This window comes from Hyposmocoma kahamanoa, unplaced genomic scaffold, assembly GCF_003589595.1.
Source record: "Hyposmocoma kahamanoa isolate Upper Pololo Valley unplaced genomic scaffold, ASM358959v1 99879, whole genome shotgun sequence".
NCBI lineage: Eukaryota > Metazoa > Arthropoda > Insecta > Lepidoptera > Cosmopterigidae > Hyposmocoma > Hyposmocoma kahamanoa.
This window is the reverse complement of record NW_020656077.1, coordinates 4,823,073-4,835,600: the sequence shown is the minus strand read 5'-3', so window position 1 is coordinate 4,835,600 and position 12,528 is coordinate 4,823,073. Positions and strand designations below refer to the sequence as shown.

The 12,528-nt window shown below is 37.9% G+C and overlaps 1 protein-coding gene across 2 annotated transcripts in view; it reads right to left on the bottom strand.

Annotated features, from left to right (window-relative positions):
- LOC113239517 (DE-cadherin) overlaps window positions 1-12,458 on the bottom strand; it is a 280,147-nt gene extending 267,689 nt beyond the window's left edge. For both annotated transcript variants that reach the window (XM_026476556.1, XM_026476557.1), the window contains exon 1: window positions 11,976-12,458. In XM_026476556.1, coding sequence (XP_026332341.1) covers window positions 11,976-12,066 — 91 coding nt within the window. In that variant the 5' untranslated portion in view covers window positions 12,067-12,458. The remainder of the gene's footprint in view (window positions 1-11,975) is intronic.
- Window positions 12,459-12,528: the final 70 nt, after the last annotated feature.

Genomic DNA, 12,528 nt, shown 5'->3' with positions numbered 1-12,528 from the left:
ACACGCGGTTGGCCCTTGACTCACCTATAAGTCTAGCAACAAACTTGCGAAATTCGTGTCCAACTTTCGAACCTTTGTTACATTCCCAGAAACCCTCCGTATTGTCGGTTTATTTCCTGTAATTGCATCATAGTTCTTTTTCGTCGGCACTCTGGCGGCGTGACGGCGACGGCGCGGCGAGAAAAAACCCAGGTCAAATATGCTAGTAGGTTCCGTTTAGCTAGTGTAGCCATCATTGGGTTCGGGTGTGTTTTTTGCGTCCCAAATTGTTCTACTTACTTTATTAATTTAAATTTCCTTTCTTGTGCTCTATCATTGACGTTTTAGCGGTTAAGTTTTTGACTTAGCTTATTTTTAACTTTGCAACAGTTTTGAGAAATAAACTACAACAAACCATTGTATATTTAGAATAAAACAGTTCGTAAAATAGCTCTCACTAAGAAGTTTCAAAGTTGTAAAGATGGCTCAAAACTCTTTCACCACAAGTTTTGTTAGTATACGTCACATTTCAATGGTTTAATTTAATTCATTTCCAAGATATTCGCACTATAACTCATGTCGTATAACTTCTTTGGCACCGACAACGCTTCGCACCTACTTATAACATTACGATATTGTAGAACGTTAATGGAACGGCCAGCATTTGCATAATGACAACAATTTTGGATTCGGTCAGTTTATTATAATACATTTATTAAATACGTATATGTCATCTGAGTGACATAGGCGCTTGACATAATTTGATAATGGTAAACGGCTGTCAAAAACAAGGTTCGTAGAGGGTGTCAGAGCAGGAGCGCCAACTTGAAATATGATTCTACTAGACATTGTTCACTATTGTCTGGAGTCACACACCGCAGTTCGTACCATTTCATGTCGTGCAAATTACTGCTGTTTCGTACGTATTCTCTTGCTACTTTTAATTTAGCACTAACTTTGTAACAAATCGTCTCATTGTAAAGCACCTAGTAATCTAACTCGACAACGGAAATTAAATTTAATAAAACCTTAGTTAATGACAAGGCAATTCCATGTTTGAATAAACCGGCTTTATTAAAAAGCTATCTTTGGAAAACGCAAAACTGCACAGAGCTACTGCTCCTAAGGTTCAGTTTTTTGTGGTCACGCACACTTATACATAAAGCAACACACGCTCAAAAGCAAGGACAGTGGGCATGGCGGGTGGTGTCCACATTTGGATCGTTGTCAACAGGCCTGCGGGCGACGATATGGATGGAGGCGAAGAGGTGCAGGGGGTTTCATAACAAGTCATAGGGAAACAAACACGTGTTTGACACGCGTGAGTAAAACGCGTGTCGCTGAAAAAACAAGTGTAAATCGTCCTGGCACTTGCGTGGCGCCATATGGGGCCTGGTCCTTAATTGAGCGGATCACGCCGTTTACTGAGGATGAGTTATGTTACAAGTGGAACTACTTAATGGCTGTTTCATGTCTGAGTGAAGTTTTGATTGCTTCTTAAAAGTTCGTATGTAGATTTGAACTTACGCGCAGTCATCATTACGAAATTACTGTACGTTATTTCGATGTCTGCTCGAAAACCGCGGATTTAATATGGAGACTGAAAAGTTTTGAAGAAAATTTAAGAGGGTAAAGTTGAAATACCTATATAGACAATATAATCGATGCGACGTATCTTCGAGTCTTTTCGAGAAGTTCCTCTAAGTCCACTTTGGCTTTAATTTACATTAAATTTTAGTTTCTCATTTCTAAACATGCGAAAATATCTATGACGCGTTGAAAACAGCGTCGCCGTTACTAGTGAACTTCTTATCCGTTTAATCCTTTTCACTTCGTGATTTAAAAAAGTATTTTTTATTAAGTTTCAAAACGCAAGTACTATTTTTCAGGGCTCTTCAAGGTTTTTGCAAAAGCAACGAGTTTACTTCGACGGTCAAGATTATTTCATTTGCTAAAATGTGGAGCGGCATTTTGTTCCACAAATGCGCTTGTAATCGTGAAGTGACAGACATTTTTTTCATTTTATAATGTAACGTGTATACACGTATAGTGTAAAAATTTTTTTTTTTCACATTTCGTCCGTTCGATTCTCAGATGAACCAAGTAACATTTTTAAAATAAAATGTGTCGTGAAGCAAAATATTCTACGTACAACATTTAAAGTACTTTCCCTCTGTGTCGCATAGCCGTGTGACGACCTGTAGAACTTCATTCGGATACCTCGAAATTTTTCAGCGAATTTTGAATCTATTTCATATAACGGTCGTATTTCTAGAAACATTGGCAGCTTTTAACTGATTTAGATCAAACATACAATTGGTACTAGCAAAGTGTGATCTCTTCTTTACACAATGAAAGTCTATTTTACACTTAAAGACGTAGGTACCTACTTGGAGAATATAAGAGCTGTTACACACCGCGACTTTTGGCAACGATACAAACGCGTGATTGCACTTCCACTTCACACTATCTTACGATATAGGCGGTTGCATCGATGTAGACGCGGGACGGCGCGGCATCGATGCAGACTCGTCAAGTTATTGTATCGTTGCTTAAGCGTGTATGACCACTTAGGAGTACTAGCTCAGCGCAGTTTTGCGTTCTACAAACATAGGTTTTTAATAAAAACCGGTTTATTCAAACATGGTATTGCCTTCTTTCTTGTCATTACCAGTCATAACTGAGATTTTATTAAATGTAAGTCGCGCCTGTGCGTAAAGATAGACGATTAGCGACTGCATCACCATTGCCTCAGGACTGAATCGCTGCTTAAGTCGCCGTGTGTAACAGCTCTAATAGTGAGCCTTTGTAGGTAAAATCAGCACGAGTGCACGTACTAGATTTACCGCAAAACGTCGTGTGCCGCAATAAAATAGCGCGTCTCCTGTAACCAACTCTACCCTACCCGAGCAGATATCAAAAGATGAAGTATTTTTATATCAATTTGCGCATTCGTGCAAAGTATATTTAAGTAGCTCCGTTTTCCCCGATCTTAGCTTTTTAATGGTGCCATTTATGGGTCTGAGCGAAATATCCGTGTATAAAAGGAAGACGAACGGGGAATTTAGGATGATGACAGTCGTGAATAGAATTTAGATTTCGATTTCAGCTGTTAATACTCAATATTAACAAAACGACGCTGCACTTTAGGCAATACCTTCATTAAACAGTGTTTTGTTTCGCTTCGTGAAATATTTGAATATTGAAAAATTAAAACGTTGGTATGAAAAGGAAGTCTACTACATAAATGACAGTTTTACTTTGAAAGTAATGTCTAAATTAGATACGACAGCTGTCATTTGACGTTTCGGATAATAGATAATATAATAATATAATAAGGTACAAATACTTATGTCACAACACGATCTCCGATCGTCGCTTCGTGTTTCGTGGTAGACCTCCAGGTTACACCGCTATGAAGTACTCTTATCGTACATTTTTTCTTGTAACATGTGCAAAGTGAAGTTTTAGTATATTTCTTATAGCGGTTGTCGGTGAGAAGCAAAGCTCTGAAATGGTGTTCTGACAAAATGAAGTACGTTGATTGGGTATTGTAGCGGTGTACAATAAGCAATCATCGAGTGCGCAAATGCTGCCGCTCATTGTGAAGCGGTGGCCGCGCGGGTTAACTTAACAAGGGCATTAGATGATCTTCATTATATTGATACAACACTGCGCTTGCCACTGCTTTATTGTCGGAACAATTCTTTAGTGGTAATGGTTAAGTACATTTTTTTATTTCACAGATTTTGATGTATTAACAAAAATGTCGCCTCGTCTCCCTAGCTTCAGGTTTCCTTTTCTAAAATTAAATATCTGCTCTGAACCGTGAAGGCGGTCGTTTGAACACTCCGCACTTGTCACATTAAGGCTCCATTGTAAGAGCAGTAGCAATCGGAAGTTATCGGATGCCGTTACAATGATCACGCGCGTTTCACGTCTTACCCTATCTAACTGTTTGCCCAACTTTAACGGCGCGTCACGCGTCGCCGGAGGATAAGCGGGAAAAGCTGTTTTGCTAGATGAAATTCTATTATTAGTATTAATATACAACGACAATATACTAGTATTTAGTATTAAATAACGGTCTTACAAAATATATACGATACACCTAAGGATATTACCTAAAGAACGCGCTATTTTTTACACGATAGAATGTACCTTACCCGATCATATAAAATCCTGAAAACAGGTTAAACTGAAAGTTTGCACATAATACTTAGATGGTGATGAGTCACTTTAAATACCTACTATAGAGAACCAGCTAAATTTTAGTTTTCAACTGAAGCCCTATACTTATTAAATTGCAAATTGTCTAGAGGTTTAATGACACGCCGCGCCATCCGCTGCACCGTCAGTCGCCATCGGGCGCTTGTCAACGTTGGACCTGTGTCAAATGTTCTTAATTTATTCATATTAATTTTAAGCGCGCAAATTCCACACGCAGACAGACGCCGCGTCGAATCGGCTCTGGCAAAATAACGTAAACGTTAAGCTAATTAAAATCAAATTTTATTTAACATTATTCCCTTAGCACTTTCTTCGCAAAGAACCAATTAGAATTTTGTCACTTAAAGCAATCCTGTAACCACCGGTGTTTATTTTTGAACGAGTAACGGCTGTGCTCTTTGTCGAAACGATGCCCATGGGAATAATACCGATGATCGTTTAATAGGGATGTATTGTGCTATGGTTTAATTATGGTAAATGGTAAAACAAATATTTAACGTTTACTCACTAAGAAATAGCGGAAGCCCCAAATTGCTCTCCACACAGCGACAAAATGAAGAAATGAAAAGACTGCGCAGAAAACATCCTAAATTATGTCGTTACAAACAGCTTAGTAGCAGTAGAGCCCCTTGCGAAAGAGTTCGTCCAGGGAAGAACTGCCACCTTATATATTTCTGCCACAAAGTAGTAATGTCAGCATTATCGTGTCCCGGTTCTGAAGGGTAAGATGGCTGGTGAAATTACAGGCACATGGGACTTGTCAACTTGGCCGACGGGCACAGTGGCAATGCTCCTAAGATCTTTGCGATTGTGCCATTGCGTTCTGTAAAATGAAAGTAAAGGAAGAATAGGGCGTTATAAGCGCTTGGTGTCATAGCAGTTTTACGACAAAAATCAAATGGAAACTTCAATCGAAAGGAGACAATAAAAGCGTCCCTTTTTTCGATTGCAATAAGATCTGTTTGAGGAAACGCTTGTTGTATCAACAGTTGGAAGGGTTTCGGCAACTTTCGGTTTATTACCTTGACCTGCCCCCAGGGGCACATAGCTCCGATGTACCTCTAATAGGGATCTATTGTCTTACACAGATGGTGTAATTACCCTGTTCGTGTGATGTCAAATATATTATCAGAATCGAAAAATTCATTTGATCGATTGCTTGTAGTTGACCTTAACTTTGCGGTTTCTAGGAAATAGGGAAGAAGTTATTTCTTTTACGAGTTGATCGTCAGTTATTCCGTGGACTACAGTCGCAATCAGGATGCTAGCCAATTCCAACAGATTTTTTAAGTAAACTTGGTCTTGCCCCATTCAATACTGTAGATACATCCGAGACCCAAGATAAGTTTTCAAAAACTTACTTCCGTTGCAACTTGTCCCAATGGATTTCCTCCAACTCGTGTCTAATCGACAGCGATGCCATATGTAGGACTTTAGATAAATAAAAATTATTATTATTATTATATTAGAATTAAGCAATGAAGGTAACAAATTCACAGGCAAGCAGTTTACCTTATCAAGTTGGATACAGGTAATATCCCCTTGTTTTCTCTTAACATTTTTCTCTAACATTTCCGAGGTAGTAAAATGTAATGGCCAATTGAGGAAATGGGAAACGTTACAATATCATTTGAAGCGTGGCTTTTTTTTTAAATAGATTACAATCTGTGCACGTATGCACGAAAATTCAAGAATGAATAAAATAACTTCTTATAAAAAAACCGATCTCAAAAGTTCGTCGTAAGAGTACATCTATTTGCCAAGTTTTATTGAAATCGATTATAGGAAAGTGTGCGAAACAGGATTCATGACCTAGTTTGCCACCATATTAAATGGTGGAATATTTTTCAAATTCAAATGAGGCCAATACCGAGGTACATACCCTTTTTCTAACAAAAAAAGAATCATCAAAATAGTCAAGACCAAGAAATCGCGTAACATACACACAAAAAAATACAGTCGAATTGAGAACTCTTACTTTTTTGAAGTCGGTTAACAAAAACTAAAAGTACACGATCAATGCTTTGTCTACTTACGGAGTCACCCCACCTTTCGAGACGACATCGCATTAAGCCTTTCAGATGTGTGATTTCAGATATGTCCATGTAAAAGAGCGAAAATAACTTTTTTTCGTGAAGGACATTTTGTAGTTGACCGCTGATGGATTTGACTCATAGTCCGAAAGATAAACTAAAAATTAAAGTTAAAACTAAGTAGCAGGCTTCAGGGCGCCCAAGTAGGCACGGACTTCGGCTCAGGGCGCTACTGGGGACTTCCACCAGAAAGGCGTGCTATAGCAGAGAATCTACTAGTGTACGTGCTGGAACCTCCTGCGACCTCGCCGGCGGAGACGGTTGGTGCGTGTACAGATGAAATGATTAGCGATCTGGTTGGCCTTTAAAGTAGCGAGAGTGATAGGGTCGTCAGGGTCGTTGAGGACTTCCCTTGGCCGATGGGTCCCCTGTGGTGGTGTTCCCTGAGGGGCTCGTAGTTGTATGCAATCACCACGAGGGGGTAAATGAACATTGTGGTTTCATCGGCGGTCGGAGCGGAACCGGAACGAATCGTCTTTTTCGCTCTAATCGCATGGACTTTTTCTGACCGGCTTAATGCAATTCCGTATCAATAGGTGTGGTGATTCCCTTAGGAACAAAACATAGGATTTCCATTAGGTGTCTACTTAAGTTGACAGCGGCTGCGAAGACAGCGTGATCGAATTACATGCCATCGATAGATTATTACCTGCGATTGTATAGCGCGACAGTTGCGTCGTCTCGCGCGTATTAATATTTAATAATATTACTTTAACCTGATCGGATCGTATATATGCCTGGGGATTTAGAGTAAGTTTTCAAATATGTTATCTTAACTATGGCGTTTACAAAGATTTTCATTTAAACCTAATAATCATGTGATTAATATCCAAATAAAAATCTTAACGCAAACGCGGTAGTTAAGTTTGAATGATTACAAATTTACATTCAGGCCTCAGTTGTTGCTATCAAGCTCACTGAAAGTAACATTTCCGATAAACGCACACTTTCTCATTTTGGGGAGGAATATATTATAAAACAACAATACTTTGAACATGTCTTACTGTACAAGAAAAAAGAGAAGGACATCCATTTAGGCGTGTAAGATTTAGTTAGAGCAACTGAGTTTCCATTCCAAAATTAGTCAAGAGGGTAACGAAAATATCTTAGCCGCGTTGTCAAAACTTAACGTTAGGATGTTTATACAAATTATGACCATCGAATTAAAACGAGGAGTAATCAGAAAATCATGATTGTCAGAAAAATTTACTCGCGTAAGTTGGTGGTGTTGCGCAATCGACATGGGCTACGTTTGTTATCACTAAATCGATAACGGCCACAGGACAAGCGTGGATAACAATCGACCTGAGAATACTGTTTGAATAGCAAAGTAGGATGCGCACACGCATACAAATTCTTCCTACATTTATTTGTTGAGGTTGACGGTTTTTCGTTTAAATTTTGAATTGAACAAGCGTGTCCGTGCCTATCCGCGTGGCGGCCAACCGCCGCCGCTCGGTCCGGTTACACGGTGACGTCACCGCGCAGGCAGCCGTGTCACAGAAGCCATACCAATCAAGCCAGCGCCCGAACAACAGACCCGACCGTAAAGGGCACTTTACATTGCTAGCTTAATTTAGCGTATTTTCAATTTTCTAGAGCGCACGCAGCGACGTGTGCGACAAGTGGCGGGAACACTGGGAATGTAATATTTTAAATTGTGAATGTGAGGTGAGTGCAAGGAGAATAAATTAAGGCTAATGAATGACTTATTGTACTAGGGACAGGAAATTATTATTGTTGGCTCGAGTTATGCGAGGGTTAACAGCGAACAAGTGGACAAAACTTCAATTGAGGTCTCTGACTAGCCATCGGTGAAATAAAATATCCCACGTTACCTCGATGCATCGAAATTTAATAATGTGCATTTGTACCGAATCGTAGCAGTCGCTACAAATCTTTCTTGCACATATATTTTATATTGTTTTTTTTTTAAGTTTAGTTTTAAGTTTAAATTCTAAATTTAAACGTGTTTTTGACGCCTTTACTATTGTTCAGTTTTGGTTGATAGCGGCGCGTTGCACTATATTAAACTGTTAAGTCCATTTCCTTTGGTCTTGCTCACGCTTTGATAGCACCCCCCGAACCAGCTGGTACAGTCCGCTACAGTATTTAAGTTACAGAGCAGATACTGCTACTATATGCAATACAATAATAATAATAAATATAATAGTGGATGTTTTGGATTAGAGTTATTGGCGTTGATCACTTTGAAATACCTAACAAGAAAGTTGAAACAAAACTTTAACCATAACTAACGTAATCTACATTTTAGTGAAATTGAGTTATTAACGTGTCAGAAAAACGAGATCTACAAGCCCCTATAATAGGGGTTGTAGATATCTTATTTAGTTTCAGTGTCATTGTTAAGCAAAAAAAACTTTAGTTGTCAACATCTCTTGAAAGTTACCAAATTGCAAATGCGTTGTTTATGTATGACACAGATTAGATAATCATTTATACCTAATAACAACAATATTGATCTTGCATAGCGCTCATGCGTCGTTACGCGTCGATCATTCAATACCGTTGGGGCTAAGAATATTGCTCAAGTTATATCCCATTGTCTTGCTTCAAACACAAAGCCCCTTAAGCAAAAGTTTGAATGCTTATCTTGAATAGTCTCTACTTATATTCAGGCAAGGCAAGGCATTTTACAAATAGCTTGAAACAAGAAATTAGCGACTCAATTTCTAGTAATGCCCGATTCATTTTTGTTAATATAATATAGAGTTACTATAAATAGTACTACGTTGTTTGTTTCGTAATATATGTAAATATGAAAACTAAACTTGCGTTTGAAGCAAAGTTAGCGAATTAGGCAATAATTCTATATTATCCTACTTTAGAATAACTTGTTTCTTACATAGTGACGAATTTGAGAAAGTGACAATTGGGGGAAAATTGAAGGGAAAAGACAAAGGAGGAAGACCAAGAATGGCGTATAGTGAACAAATAAAAAAGAAGATCAAAGTGAAGAGCTATAAAGAGGTCAAAGAACTGGCTAAGAACCGTAAGGAGTGGAGAAGGCTACACCGACAAGAGTCTAGCTCTTAAATAAGATTATATATAACGTTAAACCAACGAGTGAGTAATATTGGAGAACAACTTCGGAAAATTCAAATTTGTAAGATTCCACTAACCCACTCTTCTGCTCAGTGGTACCTTTCTCTGGAACAGACTTACCTTTGCGTCTGTACTCAAATTGAAAATAGAACAAATAACATGATTTTCAACATAAGTTACAAGAATCTCATGACAAAAAATCTCTGATTAAATCTGTAATTCATATGTACGCAAATTTCCTCGATTTCAATTTAGAGAGGAAGGTTGCAATGTAAAATACGTACAGTATAGAATTAATAACCGTACTTACTAATTATTACAGTAACTGCAATAGATACGTAATTATTTTTAGGCAAAATCATTCCCATTACTCTTTGACAGTTCCTATTGTGCCAAGATCTGGCAAAAACGACGTTCAATGTGTCCATTTATCATGAGATTCTGATAACTTCTAATAACATTAAACGACTAAAACATTTAGACAAGCAAAACAACTACTAATAATAACATGGAATACGTTTGCCAAAATTAAACAACATTGATTTCTAAGCTGTAAAAAATAAATTAGACGAAAAAAATTGGACAATAACTGAATATTTTTTTAAATTAGAATGCACGCAAAAATTTGATGGGCGGACACGAAACCAAACTCTTACATTATTACTGTCATTTGTCACCAAACAAAGGTATTTCCTACAAATTTTAATAACAGGTCGCCAAGGGTTGACGTGACCAAAATTGAGAGACGTAATTTAATGTAGTCAATACTTAGGTAAAAAGGTGTTGTAATTCAATCTATTTAGATCTGAGGGAATTTATGCACTCGTGACTACTGACAGACGTAACATTTGCAGTACATTTGTACAACTTCAAGAATCGTTATTTGAGTTCCGTTGAATGTTATTTTTTTAGATTAGATTGTGCATACTGTTTTGTTGTGTTAAAACACGATTTAATTTGCGTAGCACATTATAATTCAATAATGCAGTTGACCTACATTCAATAATGATGTAATTTGATGTTTTCACACTGACACACGATTGATACTAATCTCGCGCGCCTACCATGCCTACTGTTGGTCCATCGTGATATACCTACGTGTATAAACAATTATTTTACTATAAAGCGCAGTAAATTGCAATGACGATTAAGGTACATGTTTCTATTTGATGAATGGGCGTTTTCAATAAGTATTTCCAAATAACTTTACCAACGAACTGTGATAAATAATAAATTTCTATCGATACGTTTCTAACTGCACAATTCCACTGTAACAACTGTAACGTAATTAATCGAAGTATTGTGTTAGAAAAGCAGATACGGCCGCTGACTTGTTAAAACTACATTTTTAACGTGAGCTTCTTTGTTTTCGGAACATTGAAATCATAGTGGTGGTTGGGCGTCCTTGCACCATCTACATGTTTTTTTTTTAATTTTCGTGCGGCTTTCCTTTTTTCTTACTCGATCAAGGAATATAATGGATATTCAACGTCAATACTTATTTGTTCTCAATATTCTTATCTTTACAAGAATATGGGTTCCTCGGAGTTTTTTAAAGCTAACGATCCATATGAGGAAACGTAGTACGTGATTAAAACGTCAAGCTCATGCATCAATGAAAACGCAAAGAATAACAAATAGAATGTAAAATCCGACGTTACTTTGAAAAATTACAATTCTAACCAATACAGGTGTAGGTTTATTGGCCCACAAAATAAACCAAAAATGACTTAAGAGTTGTCTGCATTTTTCTATTCAAAAATTGCTTTCGAGGCATTCTTCTCTTCATTGTAATAACTGTTGATGAATCACATAACCATTATAGTTGATTCATCATAGATTTCGCAACGATATTAGGCGAAAATTTATTATTTTGGTATACTTAAGAGGATTGCCACTTATTTTTGAGTTAGTTTTTAACTTTACTCGTGAGAATGGCTGGTAGGTATCCTTGGAATTAAAAAGGGCCGGTCACTTCCGACAAGAATAGGTAACAATAAATAGTTATGATTCATGACTTCGATTTTGTGGTGAAGAAATGGTGTTAGACTTGGTTTATTAGATTCCCTTATAGTCAACTACTGTTTTACTTCACGAAATATTAACCCAAGTTCAAATAGAAATTTTCGGCGCTACATTGGAAATCACAATTTAGAGATCAGACGAGCAAAAGTCGTAAAAAATAATTTGAAGCTATTCGACGTACCCCAGTCGAAAAAGCAAATATGCCTATTTTTTCGTTTACATGTAATAAAATCGCATACCAAAATAAGTAAATGCCAAAGGTACACTAAATAAAAGTGACAAACTCGCCGCGCGTTATCAAGTTCCTATCGTATTTACGCGGATATAGGTGATACAAGGCGTTCACGCCAATAGCTAGAAATGTAATAGCCACTCATCGAGCAAATATTCATGTAATGACACAATCATGGAAGAAAGACTCGGGCTATCAAGTTGAAACGAGACCACAGCAAGTTTTTATGAATAGTGTCAATTTTCTCCAAAAATTTCCAAGAGCGTTCCGAGAAGTATGAATGGACCTAGAACAAAGCACGACACAAACCGAGCGGTGAGCATGCACAACGCAGGTAAAAAGTTACTTACCTTCGTCGACGGTGATATTGAGTTCGGAACACCGCCTCCCCAGATCGGCGACTACCGCCGCAATTAAAAACACCAGCACCAGGCACCGCATTTTGAAGTTTCGTCCAGAAATTTCAAGTCGATAAAGTCACACGCACATCCCACAATTCAATAACTTTACTTTACACACATCGCGTTAATAACGTTCATTCTTCAAATACAATCCGCGAGACGCGTGGTGCAAGTAAAACTAGTTCCAACTAACTTGTAACCAACTTATAAACATACAACTACCACTTAACTTAGTAGCACAGTACTACTATAAACACTATTTACACTTCACTGCCCTCCCATTATCAATTTTAATACACTAGTTCATACTTCAAACTTTTAACATTGCACCATGTTGTACTTTTCGCGTTGCTCAAGCCCAGTCCGCACGACCTGTCGGTTAGCTCGTTCGGAGAGCAGTGAATAATCAACAAGTCGCGCTACAAGCCGCGGGGCCATTGCCTCGCACGGGGCATGCGCCAAACCGCCTCTACTTCATACTCGACACACAACAATGTTGACA